The sequence below is a fragment of the Rhinoderma darwinii genome, chromosome 5 (genome assembly GCF_050947455.1).
Source record: "Rhinoderma darwinii isolate aRhiDar2 chromosome 5, aRhiDar2.hap1, whole genome shotgun sequence".
NCBI classification, from domain to species: Eukaryota; Metazoa; Chordata; class Amphibia; order Anura; family Rhinodermatidae; genus Rhinoderma; species Rhinoderma darwinii.
The window spans coordinates 295,988,504-296,007,174 of record NC_134691.1 but is presented as its reverse complement, the minus strand read 5'-3'; the positions used below and the strand labels follow the sequence as shown (position 1 = coordinate 296,007,174).

The 18,671-nt window shown below is 40.3% G+C and overlaps 1 protein-coding gene across 1 annotated transcript in view; it reads right to left on the bottom strand.

Annotated features, from left to right (window-relative positions):
- LOC142651985 (ATP-binding cassette sub-family B member 5-like) overlaps positions 1 to 14,488 on the bottom strand; it is a 68,938-nt gene extending 54,450 nt beyond the window's left edge. The window contains exon 1 of the mRNA XM_075827312.1: positions 14,404 to 14,488. Coding sequence (XP_075683427.1) covers positions 14,404 to 14,466 — 63 coding nt within the window. The 5' untranslated portion in view covers positions 14,467 to 14,488. The remainder of the gene's footprint in view (positions 1 to 14,403) is intronic.
- Positions 14,489 to 18,671: the final 4,183 nt, after the last annotated feature.

The following is an 18,671-nucleotide window of genomic DNA, read 5'->3' as shown; positions in this document are numbered from 1 at the left end:
GCTTGCTCTCAGTAGTCCTCGATATTCATGAGCTGCAGCTAACTCCGCCCACATGCCACTGATTGGCAGCTTTCTTGCCAAGCACAGTATGGGGAGAAAGCTGTCAAAAAGGGGCTGTTGGACGGGGCTAGCCGCAGCACATGAATTAAGGCTACTGGAAAAAAAAGTGATTTTTAACAAAAACTACGCTGACAAATGAGTGATACAAAGTTATACGACCATTGCTACTTAGACAAAAATTAAGTGGCAGCGGTGCTCAAAAAGTGTTGCGCCACCTCTGCTCATATTAGCTTTAGTAGTATTTTTGGAGACTACATGGTTGGCCATTATACTGTAGGCAACGGCCAACCATGTTACATCTAAAAAAAAAAAGTTAAGTGGTAGTGGACTTTTCTAGCGCCAGCCACTTTTTTCTAGCAATTGCCGGTGGTCGGGGGGTTGTCAGATCAGTTGGACCCCCACAAGGACAATAAACACAGAAAAGGCCAAACAGCAGTCAATACCAGTATAGTGTAGGGCAAAATTATGTAATTCTCTAACTTGTGGCATAAATATTACCAAATGTTGATTCATTTATATGTAATTGTTTTTACATTGCTAATAAAACTTACGTTCTTATCTATATTTTGTTAAGGTCATTCCATTATATTCATTATATTGTTTCTATTGTAATGTATTATACATGGAGTCCAAGCAGTACATCACAGTTTATTTCCGCTTGTAACGCCATGTCCACCTTTGAGTTCCCGATCTGCTGTTATTGACGGCCACTTTTCTCCCATGCTAGGCGCCTGTGCATGCCTCCTTAGACCTCTTAAATGACCAGTAATGCTAAAAGGTTCCAATCACCTCCTGCCCTGGGTGTTTTAAAGGACCCTCCCCCATCGCTCTGGGCCTATGCAATTAGGTCCTTTTGGTTTCTACACTGTGCAAAGGTGTTGTTTAAGTTTCTTATCTCTTAGCTTTGACCCAGCTTGTTTCCTGACCACGTCTATCTGTCTGCTGCCTGCCCTGACCTCCTGCCTGCCTATAGTTATGAAAGAACTCTGCCTACCCTGACCTCGGCCTATCTGACTTCAATGCACGCCTGCTGCCTAGGCACCACATTCTAGAGTGTTCTGTCTATCCACAAGTCAGCTGTTGCTAATGGAGACTACTGCGGGGGTAGTGACCTGGTGCAAATTCTGTATCTCTTTGTTGGTGTTCAGGGTGAAAACTCACAATCCCTAAGGGTATGTTCACACGCACTAATTACGGACGTAATTCGGGCATTTTTGCCCCGAATTACGTCAGAAAATAGCGCCTCAATAGCGCTGACAAACATCTGCTCATTGAAAGCAATGGGCAGACGTTTGTCTGTTCACACGAGGCGTATATTTACGTGCCGCTGTCAAATGATGGCGCATAAATAGACGCCCGCGTCAAAGAAGTGACCTGTCACTTCTTTGGCCGTAATTGGAGCCGTTATTCATTGACTCCAATGAATAGCAGCGCCAATTACGTCCGTAATGGACGCGGCGTTCAAGCGCCTGCACATGCCGTTACGGCTGAAATTACGGGGATGTTTTCAGGCGGAAACATCCCCGTAATTTCAGCCGTTACGGACGCCCTCGTGTGAACATACCCTTAGACTTCGATCCCTAGTTTAGCCCTAAGCCAAATTCGTTAGTGACCCAGTAGAACCACTTCATCTTCATTAGGCCTCATGACTAAGTTCTAGGTGTTATCAGAGGCATGGTTATTTATTAACTGAAATAAAAGCTGGTGACCTTCTATGACTCCTGCTAGCGAGAATACTGTATAATGGTAGTGATAAAATACAGTGCTTTTTATTAGTGTACAAGGCTGGAGTAGGACGACTTTTTGGGATAATTTAGCTCCATGGTAATTAGAGATAAAAAACATTTTTTGCCTGATCTGATAATTTGAAGATTCACCAGTTCATTAATTAAAATGGAAGAATTTAAGTCTGAAGTGAATCTAAAATCTAATTCAGTCTAATGAGGAATTCTAAGACGATGTTTATATTCGTGACATGGCTTTTGATTTGGAATGGAATCCCAATTAATCTTTTTTCTTATTTTTTTATACGATTTATTTTTAAAAAAAAATTACTTTTTATCCCAGACATGTTACTTTCAACATTACTTCAATTACAATATGTAAAACCATTTTGCTTTATAATGTTTAGAAAATTCTATATATCTCCCTCTCCACCTTTTTTTGTCCTACAGGTGTAAAAAAAACAAACATTAAAAAAAAACAACACTTTCATGGTAAAAGAAGTAACGTCGATTACTATAGATGAGCAAATCAAATCTACATGAATCAAATTCATTACATATTTTCTCAACTGTTTTGGACTTTAGCAAATCTGAATCTTTTGGAATTAGCCCCGCACGAATCGCTAAAAATGGCATCCACCATTTTACAGATCAGAAGAATACAAGAAAATAGAGAAGGATCACTTGACGTAGGGCGGTGGCCCGGTGGGCTTCCCTAAAATGTCTTGAAGGCAGCCCTCCCTCTAGCACAGCCAATCATGAGGAGTAAAAATGTAAGTCACTTATGACTTAGTGGATGATAGTCATATGAATCATAGCCACTATAAAAATCCCAACTAGGAAATGCTGCTGCTTTGTGGGTATACAGATAGGAGAAACAGGACGTCAGAAAGAGAGTGGGAGATAGTAAATCCCAAAATACAGATAGATAGTGGATTAGTGTCAGTGAGCGTGTTCCATAGTGAGGAGAAGAGAACAGTTAGATTTACAATAATTGGATAGAGAGACAGATATTAGAGACAGATATGAGTCAGTCAGTGACAGTGGCAGCCATTGCTGTGTGTGAGTGCTGCTGAAGCTATACAATTCTCACATTAATTTGTGAATCACCAATTTTCATCACATCACAAATCTTCCTCAATAATATTTAATCCTGGTGCTGATAGCGTGGCACTGCCTTCTGAAAAACTCATTGCTTTGTATATCGTATAGCTAATAGTGCCACCAAAAATTGGTGTATTGTTCTGTGTGAAGCATTTATACAGCACCTTTATACTTCAGTCTGTGTCCAAGTGACAATTTTTTAAAAAATTAATTTTTATTTAAATCCTAGTGCAGATAGCGCACCGCTGCCTGCTGTTACAGATGTTATGAACGTGACATCACTCATTGTTTTGCATGTATCTAATTGCTAATAATAGTGCCATCAAAAATTGGCAGATTATTCTGCATCAAGCAGTAATACAGCGCCGTTATACATCAGTCTGGGTCCAAGTAATATTATTTTCCAGATAAATAGAGTAAAAAGCCATTGCTCCTTTACTTTCCAGGATAATCAGGTACATTGTCACTAGCACATGTAGTCGTGTTGGGGAAGTGGTGGCTAATATATAAATATATTTATTTTATTTATTTTTTTAAATAACACCAAACCGATGGCTACTCCCCAAAAAGAGATCATTTTTGGACTGCTTATTAAAAAGCCATTCCTTCTTCCGATACCACCATGTGTGCATAAACACCGACAGACACCTGCCACCAAAAAGGAATCATTTTTGGACCTTTTATTTTTATTTTAAAAAGCATAAAAAATCTGGTGTTTTTAAAAAGACTGTTTGTTACCATTGGCTACCATCCGTTTACCCATAGCAATATATTTTGTTGTCACTTTGACATTACTAATGCTGTCATGGCGTTGAAAAGGATACTATCCGAGAAAATTTTCTCTCACGGGCTGTCAAAGAAATTTTACCAAAGTGTCGGGAGTGTGAATAGACATTGCATCCTGGCTGAAAGCAATGTCTATTCACTCTCAAGGCACTTCGGTAAAGTTACTGTGGGAGTATGTGACAGCACAGCTTGATCTCGCGAGATCACGCTGTGCAGTGAATGAAGCTGGGCTGGAACAATGAGAAGTGTATTACACTGATTGGTCACTGATTGGCCAGCGTCATACACTTCTCTTCACAACGCCCAGTTGGTAAAAGTTAAAAAACTCCCAGTTGTCTGTTTAGAAACTAATTAGAATAAATCTAAAATTGTTCATAACTTGGTAAAAAATGATCGTTTTTTCAAAATAAAAATTACTGTTGTTATCTACATTACAGCACCGATCATATTATGCAGGAGACCAGGCACTTATAATCTGGTGACAGAGCCTCTTTAACATGCTTTCACTGTCATTCTATCCGTCTAAGTGTTTTGGCATACGTAATACCATTAGTAGTGTATCCTACTATACTGCGCATGCGTGGCCCGGCTGGAATGGCACCTGGGCATTGTCACCTTGATCGCTCATCTGTTTAGACTGTTCGGCGCCTGCAGAATATATCTTTACTGCCTGTCTTTGTGCACCTCTTTTCATTCCGTCGATGTGATGATAATGTATATTTATACTCTACTTTTATATTTGCAGTATCAGTTCCCTTTCTGCTCTATTGTATGGGATGCACTTATTTTATGCACTTATTTTATGCACTTATGTTATTTTACTTGTTTTTAGGATGTTTTTTTCCATATAATGTACTAATAAATTATATATCTGGTTATAACTTTGCCTATTAGCACCTTATTTTTGTAGGATTCATGTGTTTGTATTGGTGCATGACTGTCTAGAGAAAAGGTTTTAGGCCATTTGTATATATATGTGGTTTGTTTACTTGTTAAGGCTAAACTTGTGCAGGCTAAATTGCTTTGGAGCCATAATGTAAGGCCCAGACGCCATCTTTGTCACATTTTTCATGATGCCCCATAACAGCGCAAGGGAAACCTATAGTTACAGTGCCTTTAGGGGACTCCATCCCTGATTACAGACAAAGTGGTTTTAAGGGTACAACGGAGCAGATAACATGGTGTTAGAAGACTTTGTTATGTGTTAATTGGCATCATATTCATAGTGAGTATTTTTTCCTACTGTTTAAACTGTGCCTTAATTGTTTTTAATTCTATGTCCAACGTAATTTATGCACGGGTCAATATTTAGTGCAATTGTAGACATATGATATTACCTTTACCAAAAAAAGCACTAAAATGCCACCCTCTGGCCAGAAGTGGTACTGTATTATATCTACTGTAGATTGCTTCCTGAAAGGGGTTTTCCTATCTCAGACATCTATGGCATATGGCTCCCGAATTACAGAAACAGCATAGCTCGCTGTGCTACTCTGTTTCCGTAACGTCCATTAATTTTTTGGGAAGTTCTGGAAACAGCATAGCAAATCACGTTCAGCTGCTTCCAGAATTCTAGAGATAGATGCAGGTCACCGAGGCATCTATCCGACATTCATGTCATATCCTGTTGATATGAGATATATGACCAAAATTAGAATACCTTTTTAAAGAATATCTAATCATTTGAAGTGAATTTATTTTAATAAATCAATATTTTATCTGATTTTAAGCAAATTTGAACTAGATTTTTAATTAAAAAAATGTATATTTTTTAAGATACAGCTTGTATGTATCCTGTGTACTTAGAAGCTGTATCATTTAATTAAAACCGATGTTCATGAACTTAGTATGATATAATATGATCGTTAATAGGTGGATCCTGCGTGTCTGCTAACAGCTTTCACCGGAGCCGTCAGTGCAGTTGACGGAATCGACTTTGATGGAAGGATACAGCTTCTATGTATACAGGATACATAAAAGCTGTATCCCAAAAAATAAAATAAAATATTTTTAATAAAAATCTATTTAAAAGTTATTTAAAATCAGATTAAGCATTGTTTTTTTTTGTTTTTTTTTAAAAACAGTTTAACTTCAAAAGTGTACATAGTGTTTAAGATAGCCATACACCTTAGATGTATACTCGTTCAACTGACAACAATTCATCCTGACCCCCCTATACACATGCACACTCGTCCAAGCATACGTGTGCACCCAAACGGATGAGGGTAATAAGCCGCTGCCAGACACCTGTGGCGGCAGCCTATCTCCCATGAGAATAACAGACATCTGCCATCAAGGGTCAGGATACCCCCATACACAGACGGCCGACCATGCCAAAATCGTTGGCTGATGTTCATCTTATTTCTATGGGCACCTTTGCAAATTGAATAATTTATACATATTTATTTTTTTGTAAAATGGCTTTCCTCCAGAAGGAAGAAAACTTTCTTTCCAGTGTCCCCTATACAGTGGTTACCCTATAACTTAAAGGGAACCATTCAGGAACTTTATGCTACCCCTTCTGAAGGATTTGCGGGAATGTGCTTTTATTTTGTGAACTTAGGCTATGTTCACATCATATTTTTTGTCCACGTTTGATGTATACAACAGGAAAAAGCTCCCAATTATACTTTAAATGTAGGCGGTAACAGATGCCTAACAGCGGAATCCGTCACCATAGACTATAACGGTATCCGTTTAATGCATACATCATGAAAGGCTATTGGAAAGCCCATCACTTACACGTTAAACCTTTAGCTGTGATGTATGTCATATAGTGGCATACACTCTCCTAAGGCTCGGATGTAAAAAAAAAACATATACTGTGCAGTACACATAATTTTGCCGGAATCTGGTGGAATGGAAAAGAATAGTCTACTTCTCTATTCAATCCTTCAAAAAAAGGCATACTGACGTATACCAGCGCGATGGAGGGGCTGGTATCTTTTTGGCCTCCATCGAGGCTAATGTACCCCTATGGACATGTTTAGCGTGTATGTCAGGAGCTCTCAAAATGTACACGCTAAACAAAGGTCAAGAACGTGCTGTGAACAGGCTGTGTGAGCGCTGGCAGGAAGGAGTCCGACATATTCATGAGCTGCCGCTACCCTCTGCCAAACTGCCGCTGGATTTCTCTCTATACACCGTAAACTGAAAAATCAGTAAATCAGCGGTAGCTCATGAATTTGCCAGACTTCTGCCTCACAGCGCTCTGCAACGTTTAAATTATAAGTTCACAAAAATGAAAGCACATTCTTACGTAAGTGACAAACCTCTGAATTAGCATGTCCGCCACTACTTTGTGCCACCCTTAGGGTATGTTCACACTGCCAAATTACGGACGTAATTCGGGTGTTTTACGCCTGGAATTACGTCCGAAATTACGGCTTGAATGCGTTGACAAACATCTGCCCATTGAAAGCAATGGGCTGACGTTTGTCTGTTCACACGAGGCATATATTTACGCGTCGCTGTCAAAAGACGGCGCGTAAATAGACGCCCGCGCCAAAGAAGTGTCCTGTCACTTCTTGGGACGTAATTGGAGCCATTATTCATTGACTCCAATGAAAAGCAGCGCCAATTACGTCCGTAATGGACGTGGCGTTCAAGCGCCTGCACATGCCGTTACGGCTGAAATTACGGGGATGTTTTCTCCTGAAAACAGCCCCGTAATTTCGGCCGTTACGGACGCTGCCGTGTGAACATACCCTTAAGGGGGCGCAGCGTAAAGTGCTTACAGGTTCCCTTTAATGTCTGTTTCCCTAAACCAAAGACACAGTGTTCCTCTTCACTACAGAGTAGGGTTCTGATTCACTGTGAGAAATACTTTGCGAACAGCCTCATGAATGGTACTGATTCGGCTTGCAGAGATCTATCGTAAAAGCTGCACACACAGCATCTCACGGAGACAGTGTTCTTTCTGGAGAAGATATTTAATATATTTTTTCCTAGGGATCATTGCATTGTTTTATGAAGGTGAGAGGGAAAATGTTACACTGCCCCCTATCTGGTTGTAAGGGGGGCAAGCTTTACCACCCCTTACTAATTTGACTAATTTGATTATTACCACTGTTAACCCCTTGTTACGTTTGTATGGAGTCTAATGTTTAGCATTTATATTGTAATATTAGTTTTCACCACTAGATAGTAATGCCATACAAAAAATGGTTAGGAGGAAGTGAGATATGGTAACTATAGAGCAAGGGTGTGCATGTGTCAGTGTGTGTGTGTCCTGCTTGTAAATCAAATAGTAATACCACACAAAATAGTTACTGGTTAACATTTCCCATATGTCTACTTTATGTTTGCATATTTTTTTTGAACGCCCTTTTATTTTTCTAGGATGTTACAAGGCTTAGAACTTTCAAAAGTTCAAAAGGTTATATTTCAGGGACCAGTTCAGTTCTGAAGTGAGGGCCTTATATATTAGAACGTCCCCATAAATCACCCCAGTTTAAAAACTGCACTCCTCAAAGTATTCAAAACAGCATTCAGAAAGTTTCTTAACCCTTTAGGTGTTTCACAGGAAATTAAAGCAAAGTAGAGTTCTTTTTTTTGCCGAAAATGTATATGTAATAAAGTTTTCTTCTGTAACACAGAAGGTTTTACCAGAGAAATGCAATTCAATATTTATTGCCCAGATTCTGCAGTTCTTAGAAATATCCCACATGTAGCCCTAGTGTGCTAATAGAATGAAACACAGGCCTCAGACGCAAAGGAGCACCTAGTGGATTTTGGGGCCTTCTTTTTTTTAGAATCTATTTTAGGCACCATGTCAGGTTCAAAGAGGTTTTGTGGTGCCAAACCAGAGTAAACCCCCCAAAAGTTACACCACTTTGGAAACTACACCCTTCAAGGAATTTATCTAGGGGTAGAGTTAGAATTTTGACCGTACAGTTTTTTTGCTAAATTTATTGGAATTATTCTGTAAAAATTTAAATCTACTTTTTTTTTCTGAAAAAACTTAGAAATTTGTAATTTTTAGAAAGAATAAAGGAGAAAAAGCATCTCAACATTTGTAAAGCAATTTCTCCCGATTATGGCAATACCCAATATGTGGTAATAAACTGCTGTTTGGACCCACAATCAGGGCTCGGACCGGAAGGAGCGCCATTTGGGTTTTGGAGCGCAGATTTTGCTGGAATGGTTTTCGGTGCCATGTCGTGTTTGAAAAGCCCTGGAGGGACCAAAACAGTGGAAACCCCCCAAAAGTGACCCCATTTTGAAAATTACACCCCTCAAGGAATTTTTTTAGGAGTATAACTAGCATTTTGACCCCACAGGCTTTTTTTGCAGATTTTAGTGGAATTAGGCCATGAAAATGAATATCAACATTTTTTCCACTGAAATGTTGAATCTTTTAATTTTCACAAGGGATAAAGAAAAAGCACCCCAACATTTGTAAAGCAATTTCTCCCAAGCATGGAAATACCCCATAAATGTTTTTTTCATTAGAAATTAATTAACCCTTTTATGACATCCATTTTTCGCTTTTTCATTTTCGTTTTTCACTCCCCGCTTCCAACAGCCATAACTTTTTTATTTTTCCGTCAATAGAGCGGTGTGAGGGCTTATTTATTTGTGGGAGGAGTTGTAGTTTATATTGACACCATTTAAAGTACCATATGATGTACTGGGAAACTGAAATTGGAAAAAACTGTGATTCCTCCATTGTTTTTTGGGTTTTGATTAGTCAGGGCTCCATTCTGGCGTTCCATTGGAGCTTTCCGTCAGAATGGAACCCTGACTGAAACAAATGGAAAGCATATGTTTCCGTTTGCATCACCATTGATTTCAATGGTGACGGATCCGGTGCAAATGGTTTCTGTTTGTCTCAGTTGTGCAAGGCTTCTGTCGTTTTGACGAAATGAATAGCGTAGTCGACTATGGTATTGCTTCCGTCAAAACAACGGAACACTTGGACAACTGAGGCAAATGGAAACCATTTTCACCGGATCCGACACCATTGAAATCAATGGGGATGCAAACGAAAACCTATGGTGTCCGTTTGTTTCATTCATGGTTTGGTTCTGACGGAAAGCTCCGATGGAACGCCAGAACGGAGCCCTGACGCAAATGTGAACGAAGCCTAAGAGAAGTTACATGAAGACATTGTACAAGGGGTGATAAATCATTAACATAAGACAAAGCAATACAAGTGAGGTTTTTGTTATAGGTAGAGGGGCAAAAGAGGTGATAGCTATGTAAAAAAAATAACAATAATATAATTCGTAAAAGTCCTAACTATTATAATATAACATTATTTAACCCGCACAGTGAACACAGTAAAAAACAAAAAAACATTTAAAGCACCAGGATTGCTGTTTTTGGTCACCCCCCACAAAAAAAATAAACCCTCGCACTGCTCAATTGACAGAAAAATAAAAAGTTATGACTCTCAGAATTTTATTGTTAGCAATTCGTTTTTACCTTGTTAAAGCAGTAAAACAAAAAAAACAATATACATTTGGTATCGCTGTAATCGTATTGACCTGCAAAAAGTCGTTATTACCGCACGGTGAACGCCGTAGAAACAAAACCCCAAAACCAATAGAGGAATCACAGTTTCTTTTCCATTGCATCCCACAAATATACGGCTGTACTGATGGAAAAATAAAAAAGTTATGGCTTTTGGAAGGTGAGTAGGAAAAAGCGAAAATGAAAAATTGAAAAACGCCTGCAGAGGGAAGGGGTTACTGATGCATCACCATGTACAATGTCTTTGCATATAATCAAAGTATTTAAAATCACATATATTTTACTGCCTCATATGGTACCACAGTATTTTTTTTGCTGTATGGCCTGAAATAGAAAAATAGCCTTACCAAATATTCTCCATTCCCCCACCACCAGTCACCTGCATCCTTCCACCATATCTGTGTGTGATGACGTGTCGTTCATAATCACGAGACCACAGTGACCAATTACTGACTGCTGTGGAAATGTTATCATGGACGAAACGTCACCCCGACAGGCAGCGATTGTCCACTGTGGTCATGTGACTTTCATCACTATGGCTAACACATCATCCTACACCATATCAAACAAGGGAAATAGAGAACAATTAGGCCCCATGCACACGACCGTAAAAAACCTCAGTTTTTGCGGACCCCAATTGCGGTCCGCAAAAACGGAGCCACTCACTTTCATTGAACAATGACACCTTTCCGTAGCACTACGGAAGGGTGTCCGTGCCGTGGAAATGTTCCGGGAATTATGGAACATGTCTGTTCTTTTGTATTTTGCGGGCCGTGCTCCCATACTTTGTATGGGAGCACGGCCCGAAAATGCGGCTGTCAGTCGGCGGCCGGCCGTGCCCGCAATCGCGGGCCGTGATTGCGGGCACGGTCGTGTGCATGGGGCCTAAGTCAGGAACAGATGTAGCCGTCTTTATCTTGACTTTTAATGCATTAAATAAACAGTGGCTAGATCCTTTATCTTGACTTTTTCAATTACTTTTCAATGGCTTTTGTTGTGTGATATCACGCTGCAGCAAGTTATCAGTCAAGATACAGATGGCTACATCCCTAGGCATATAAAACCTTTCTTATTCTTATATTTCAGACCCGTAGAGGCTTTGGTAAAATCATTGAAACCCTTTAAGTCTTATCTTAGGGTAAGTTCACACAGGGCAGATACACTGCGTAAATGTATAAAGCGTATTCGCCCTGTTGCCCGCACAGAATTCCAGCCGAAAAAAAACGCACCAAATTGTGGTGCATTTATTTAGCCCGGAATGTCCTCTGTGGAAATCCTGCAATAAAAAAAAACTGCTATAGGGCATGGCCCCACGTGGCGGTTTTCCTCCGCAGCTGTCCGCATCAATGCCGCATCAATGCCACACAGAATCTGCGTTGCAGATTCTGCGGCGGATCTGCCCAAAATGTGCAGTAAATTGATGCGGACTAGCTGCTGCGTACTGCGGTAAAAGTGCTTCCCTTCTCTCTATCAGTGCAGGATAGAGAGAAGGGACAGCACTTTCCCTAGTGAAAGTAAAATAAATTCATACTTACCGGCCGTTGTTTTGGTGACGCGTCCCTCTTTCGGCATCCAGCCCGACCTCCCTGGATGACGCGGCAGTCCATGTGACCGCTGCAGCCTGTGCTTGGCCTGTGATTGGCTGCAGCCGTCACTTAGACTGAAACGTCATCCTGGGAAGCCGGACTGGAGACAGAAGCAGGGAGTTCTCGGTAAGTATGAACTTCAATTTTTTTTACAGGTTGCTGTATATTGGGATCGGTAGTCACTGTCCAGGGTGCAGAAACAGTTACTGCCGATCGCTTAACTCTTTCAGCACCCTGGACAGTGACTATATACTGACGTCTCCTAGCAACGCTCCCGTAATTACGGGAGCCCCATTGACTTCCTCATTCTGGCTGTAGACCTAGAAATACATAGGTCCAGCCAGAATGAAGAAATGTCATGTCAAAAAAGCAAGACGCATCCGCAGCACACATATCATGTGCATGACATCTGCGGACTTCATTGCGGAATTTAGAATCTCCATTGAAGTCAATGGAGAACTTCCGCAATGAGTCCGCAACCAGTCCGCCACTGCTCCGCAACATCCATTGTATGCTGCGGACACCAAATTCCGCACCTCAGCCTATGCTCCGCAGCGGAATTTTCTGCCACGTCTAAACGAAGCCTACTAAAAAGAAGTGGAAGGCAATGGAGAAACGGCTCCGCTGCGGATTAACGCCACGTGGGGCTTTGCCCATACTTACCATGGCGACGCGTCCTGACAACCTGACATTCTGCAGCTCTGGGATGATGTTTAATCCCATGTGACTGCTGCAGCCTGTGATGTGTCACATGGGAGGAAATGTCATCCCAGGAGGCTGGCCTGGATGAAGAAGTACAGAAATCTGGGTAAGTATATGTTGTTTTATTTACATGAGCTGCAATTTTTGTGGCTATTTAGCAGCTTTTCCGCCGCAAAAATCGCAACATCTGCTATTTGTTGCAGTTTTTACTTCCCCATTGAATTCAATGGGGAAAATTTGCAGCAAAAAAGCAGTAATTACGCAATTACAATTGATATGCTGCGGATTAGCTCTTTCCCATCACAGACATTTTTTGGATTTTCAATTGTATTTTTTCCTCCCCACTATCCAAAAGACATAACTTGTTTCTTTTTTTGTCGATATAGCCATATGTGGGCTTGTTTTTTGCGGGACGAGTTGTGGTTTTTCACGGCTCCATTTATTGTACCATGTAATGTATTGGGAAACGGGAAAAAAAAAATCTTTGTGGGGTGGAATAGGAAAAAAACTGTGATTCCTCAATATTTTGAGGGGTTTTGTTTTCACGGCTTTCACCATATGGTAAAAATGGCACGTTAACGTTATTTTACCGGTAAATAAGATGACAGCGATACCAAATCTATATAGTTTTTGTTATGTTTTAATACTTTTACAAGGAAACAAATAATTGTTAAAAATACAATTTGTGTTTTGTCGCCATATACTGAGAGCCATATTTCTGTCGATTGAGCAGTATGAGGGCTTATTTTTTGCGGTTTGAGCTGTCTTTTCTATTGGTGCCATATTTGGCTACATGAGACTTTTTGATTTTTTGTGGGATAAATTTCCATTTATTTATTTTTACGACGTTCACCGTGCGGGTTAAATAATGTTATATTGCGGTGATACCAATTTTGTAATTTTTTTTCTTTTTTTACATTACTTTAGCGAAATGGAAAAAGTTATTTTTTTTTTACTTTTAAAAATTTTTTATGTTTTTTTACACTTCTAAAAACTTTATTCAACTTTTTTTTAAAACAGTTTATTAGTCCCCTAGGACAATACACTGTACTAATGTATTGCAGTATATTGTCATTTTTACAGGTTCCTGTTAACATGAGATGAAGGAAGGCAGTCCTTCATTAGGCCCCTGGGCTGCCATGACATACATCACCCCTGGCACCCCGATGTGCTATTACGTCATGGTGCGGGAATGGGTTACAAAACTGAATCGCAGGTAAATTTTTGAGCGTTTTTTCCAAAATACATAGTGGAAAAACTGAAGTGTTTACGCAATGTGTGAACTCGCCCTTAAAGCTAAAAATGGTAAAATGAGTTTAAGTGGGAGTCACAGAACTTTTATACTTATAATGTTAGAGTAAGGCTGGGTTCACACGACCACTTTTCAGATGTAATGGAGGCGTTTTACGCCTCGAATTACGCATGAAAAGACGGCTCCAATACGTCGGCAAACATCTGCCCATTGCTTGCAATGGGTTTACGTTGTACTGTGCCGACGACCTGTCATTTTACTCGTCGCTGTCAAAAGACGGTGCCTAAAAAAGGCGGCTCGTCAAAAGAAGTGCAGGACACTTCTTGGGACGTAATTGGAGCCGTTTTCTATTGACTCCATTGAAAAACAGCTCCAATTACGGCCGTAATGGACGCCGCGAAAAACGCGAGTACGAGCAATAACGTCTGAAAGTCAGGAGCTGTTTTCTCCTGAAAACAGCTTCGTAATTTCAGACGTATTTGCCGTTATCGTCTGCACATACCCTAACGGTTGTCAGCTTCAATGTAGACTCTTGGTCATTTCTTTCTAGCTGACAGTTTCGTCTCACCCACGTTACAGGAAATTGCTAAATGATTGCATCATATTTCTTATTGCTGCCTAATATTCACTATCCCTGTCAGTATTGTCAGTATTGTTGCTGGCTGACTGTGACCTACTACATAGTTTAACTCTTGTGCTGCCATCCTCTTACCCCTGAGCGAATGGTTCTCCCCCTCCTTCTCCTCGTCCTCCACCTCCTGTTAGCAGCCATCATGATGTCTGGATTTTACTTTCCCGGCTGTGTGAGCTCTGAGGAGTTAGTCAGAGAAGAAGGGAGGAGTTGTGCCCTGGAGTACAATTTCATTTATTAAAACTCAGTCATAGCACATGGCGCTGATTCATCTGCAAAGTAAACATTACACTACGACACATACGGAAGCAGAAATCTAAGCAAAGCTAGCCCGATGGATTATTAAAATCCAAAATGTTTATTGAGTGACATTAAGATTATTGTGAAGAATTTGTAGCATACATCATGACAGCACTAAACTGTATATACAAGGTCACACATATGGAACTAAGCGTTTTAAAGATCATATATGTGGGGTTAGTAAATGCCTCCAGTTTTGATCTTGCACTCTTCCCATTCCGCCCTGGGTGATTTTAATTAGTTTAATGCTGGTTCCTACCATCCCCAGATATATGTAGGCTTAGTCCCAGTTCTGGGTGTATGTGCAGCATAGGTTCCCACCTCATAGAGTTCGCCTTGTCGTGGCAGGTGGGCTCACACAATTTGATCAAAATGCACACTAAGAACCTCCCTATTGTAAGAATTGTTAGCAGTAATGCATATTTATTTATATTTAGTGGCTTAGGTGGCATTAGTGTGTGTATATATATATATATATATATATATATACACGGACAGTGTCGTCAGGGATTCCCTCTAGGAGCGGAATTACCAGCCAGAGCGTTGGCAACGCTCTGGCAGGGGATTCCGCTATGGAGGAGTCACTGACTTCAAGGGCTCCCCGGGCTCAACGCTTAAAGTAGCGCTATGCCCAGTGAGTCCTCTTTACTAATGCTGAAGCAGGGAGCTGATGGTTCCTTTCTTCAGCATTGGGTTCAACTGTATCTGCGTCCTGAGGAGTGTCTGTGTCTGTCCGAGGGGAAATATTTAACACCTTATTATTCTAATTCCGAATATTGCACTAAATGTAGAGGCGAATTTAAAATTTAAATCAAATAGTCAAAAAGATACAGTATAAGGAATATCCATCCACTTTTTTTAATATAGTATTCTGCTAGAGAAGCATGAACTCTTGTATCAATAGACTTACATTTGGATTATTTCGAACATCTGATTGCTGCTATCATATTTGCATTGTAACAAGTAATGGACTTCGTAATGCTATTGTGAAATATTTTGACATAATGCCATAATTCTAAATACAATGTCTAAAATTGTGTTATAATGAGTGTTACATATGGGATGACATGAGAAACGGAATTGAAGAATACAGGTCTGATTGAGGCCTTACACCTAATTAATCTTCCTAAAATAAAATACATTCCCTTTTTTAAAAGGACTCATCCTAGGAAACTCTAAGGGTATATGCACACGTAAACTACATTTACCTCTGAAATTACGGAATTGCTCGTCCTCGCATTTTGCGAGGCGTCATTGACGGCCGTAATTTAGAACTGTTCTTCATTGAATTCAATGAAAAACGGCTCAAATTACGTCCAAAGAAGTGTCCTGCACTTCTTTGATGAGGCAGTCAAACGACGACGCGTAAATTACAGGTCGTCGGCACAGTACATCGGCAAACCCATTCAAATGAATGGGCAGATGTTTGCCGACGTATTGGAGCCGTATTTTCAGGCGTAAATCGAGGCATAATACGCCTCGTTTACGCCTGAAAATAGGTTGTGTGAACCCAGCCTTATGGTTATCTGCTGGTCAGGTTGTTATTAGAGAATCTCATTGCAGGAGGTGTTCTGCTAGGGAAGAATTATAATGAACTCTTGTGTCACTAGACCTAGACTTGGCTTATTTTCAGCATCTCATTGGTGCCATTATATTTCATATTATAACATTTCTTACCACCAAGCTGAACTTCTTAAGTAATGATGGGAACAGTAAGGCTTTTGTGAATCATTTTGACATAATGCCATGGCTCCTGCAATGTCTGAACTTGTTGTTTTACAATGAGTGTTACATCTGGGGTGACATCACAGAAAGTCCAAAACAGAGCAAGTGGAAATCAGGTACAGATGAGGTCAGAACCAGCCGGGAGCAGATAATCAAAATTGGTAAACAAGGGGGTCTACAACCCTTCTCTAACTCCTCTCCGTGGGTGTCTTGACACAAGGCCATCTAAATGCAATGTAATTTTGCAACAAAGTTTTACAAAAATTGTGGCAAAACCATGGCAATTTACTAAGATTTCTACAGAATTGCACTAATTTACACTGTTTTGATAAATTTTGCCAAAAGCACAGTTTGCAACAATTATTATGAAATCGCAGCAAAACAATGCAGTTTTTCCTTAACTTGTTAGTGAACGTCCATTAGTGTTTTTACGGCGGCTACTTATGGGCTTTATTCCGATGCAATTGCCTTTTTACGGCACTGTATCGGAATAAAGAAACGCAGCGGGGAGCAGGTAATTCTCCCTGCTCTCAGCTACCCGAGGTAGTTGAGCGCTGGGAGCAGACCTGCTCAAACGGGCGAGATCGAAATAAGTATCAATCTCGTCCGTTTCACTCCTCAGCGAGCGCCGCATATGAGTGGTTTTGAAGGGAGGGAGCTCCCTTTCTCCGATGTGCTGATGTCTTCTATGGCAGCCCTGGGGGCCTAATAAAGGCCCCCAGGTCTACATCTAGTTAATGCCAGAGTCCTGTCCGTTTTACAAGTAATATACTGCAATAATATACTCCACCCTCCCAGTATGTGGGGGGCGCAACTGGCCTCTGCCTCTGCTCTGTCCTCTGCTCCTCGTTACATACACATAGGAAACAAGAGCCGAGGAGCAAGAGCAGAGGAAACTCCACCCACAGCACGTCCTGCATGAAGCCTGTGGAGCAAGGAGTGAAGGTAAGTGCCTATGTGTCTCTGTGTTTGTGTGTATATGTTCAAGTGTAAGTGTGTGTGTGTGTGTGTGTGTGTGTATGTGTCTATGATAGTGTGTATATACGTATGCCTCTGTGTGTGTTTATATATTTGTGGGTATAGGTATTACTGTGTGTTATCTGTGATGTTATATAGGACTGCAGGTAACGTCTAATACATTATCTGTACTCAGAGTTATCACTGTTATCTGTGGTGTTACATATGACTGCAGGTAACATCTACTACATTATCTGTACTCAGAAAGTTATCACTGTATGTTATCTGTGGTGTTACATAGGACTGTAGGTAACACCTACTACATTATCTGTACTCAGAGATTTAACACTGTGTTATATGTGATGTTACATAGGACTGCAGGTAACATCTACTACATTATCTGTACTCAGAAAGTTATAACTGTGTGTTATCTGCGGTGTTACATAGGACTGCAGGTAACATCTACTATATTATCTGTACTCAGAGTCATCACTGTGTTATCTGTGATACATAGGACCACAGGTGACATCGACTACATTATCTTCACTGTGTATATATGGGTATGTATGTGAATGTGTCTTTGTGCTTGTATATACGTGATTTTTACGTATTTGTAAATGTTCCTGTCTGTATATTTATGTGCCGGTGTGTGTGTGTGTGTGTGTGTGTGTGTGTGTGTGTATATATATGTCTGTATGTCTATATATTTACCTCTATGTTTGTATATATTCTAGAGTGTGTGTATATATAGTTGCTTTTTTGTCTAAATATGTCCCTCTATGTATGTACAGTATATGTACCAGTGCATGTCTATATATGTGGTTCATTTTTGGTTTATTCTAAGGCCGACCCTGAAGAAGTGATCTTGGATGAAGCTGCTTCCCTGCTAGAACCTCCAAACTGCGTCAAGGTAGGTATTGGTGGGGAAGTCAAGCTCAAGGTTCCTCAGACGCATCAAATATGGCATTGAATATGGCAGTAAAACCTTTTAAATGGAATCGTCTTTATGTCATAAACAATTGTATTTATGACATCAGCACATTTGTCATCGTTACTACAGGTGTTTATTACCACTGCACGCCTCATTCATTGTGAAGTCACCCACAGTGTTCTGAAGTGTTAACCCTTTAATGACTGATAATGTACCTTACTATAGAGGCCATTAAAATGCGCTTGTCACATTTCAAGCCCCTGGTCGATAACATACTGTAAAGATGTCCTAATAAATAGAAGCTAGTGTCAGAGGACATGAAGGGAAAAAACATCTCCAACGTCTACTGATTTCACCTCTTAACATCTGTTTAGGGCTCCACTGAAAGGTGTATATTGAGCATACACATGTTTATTGTGCGTTCCACTTGGCATTG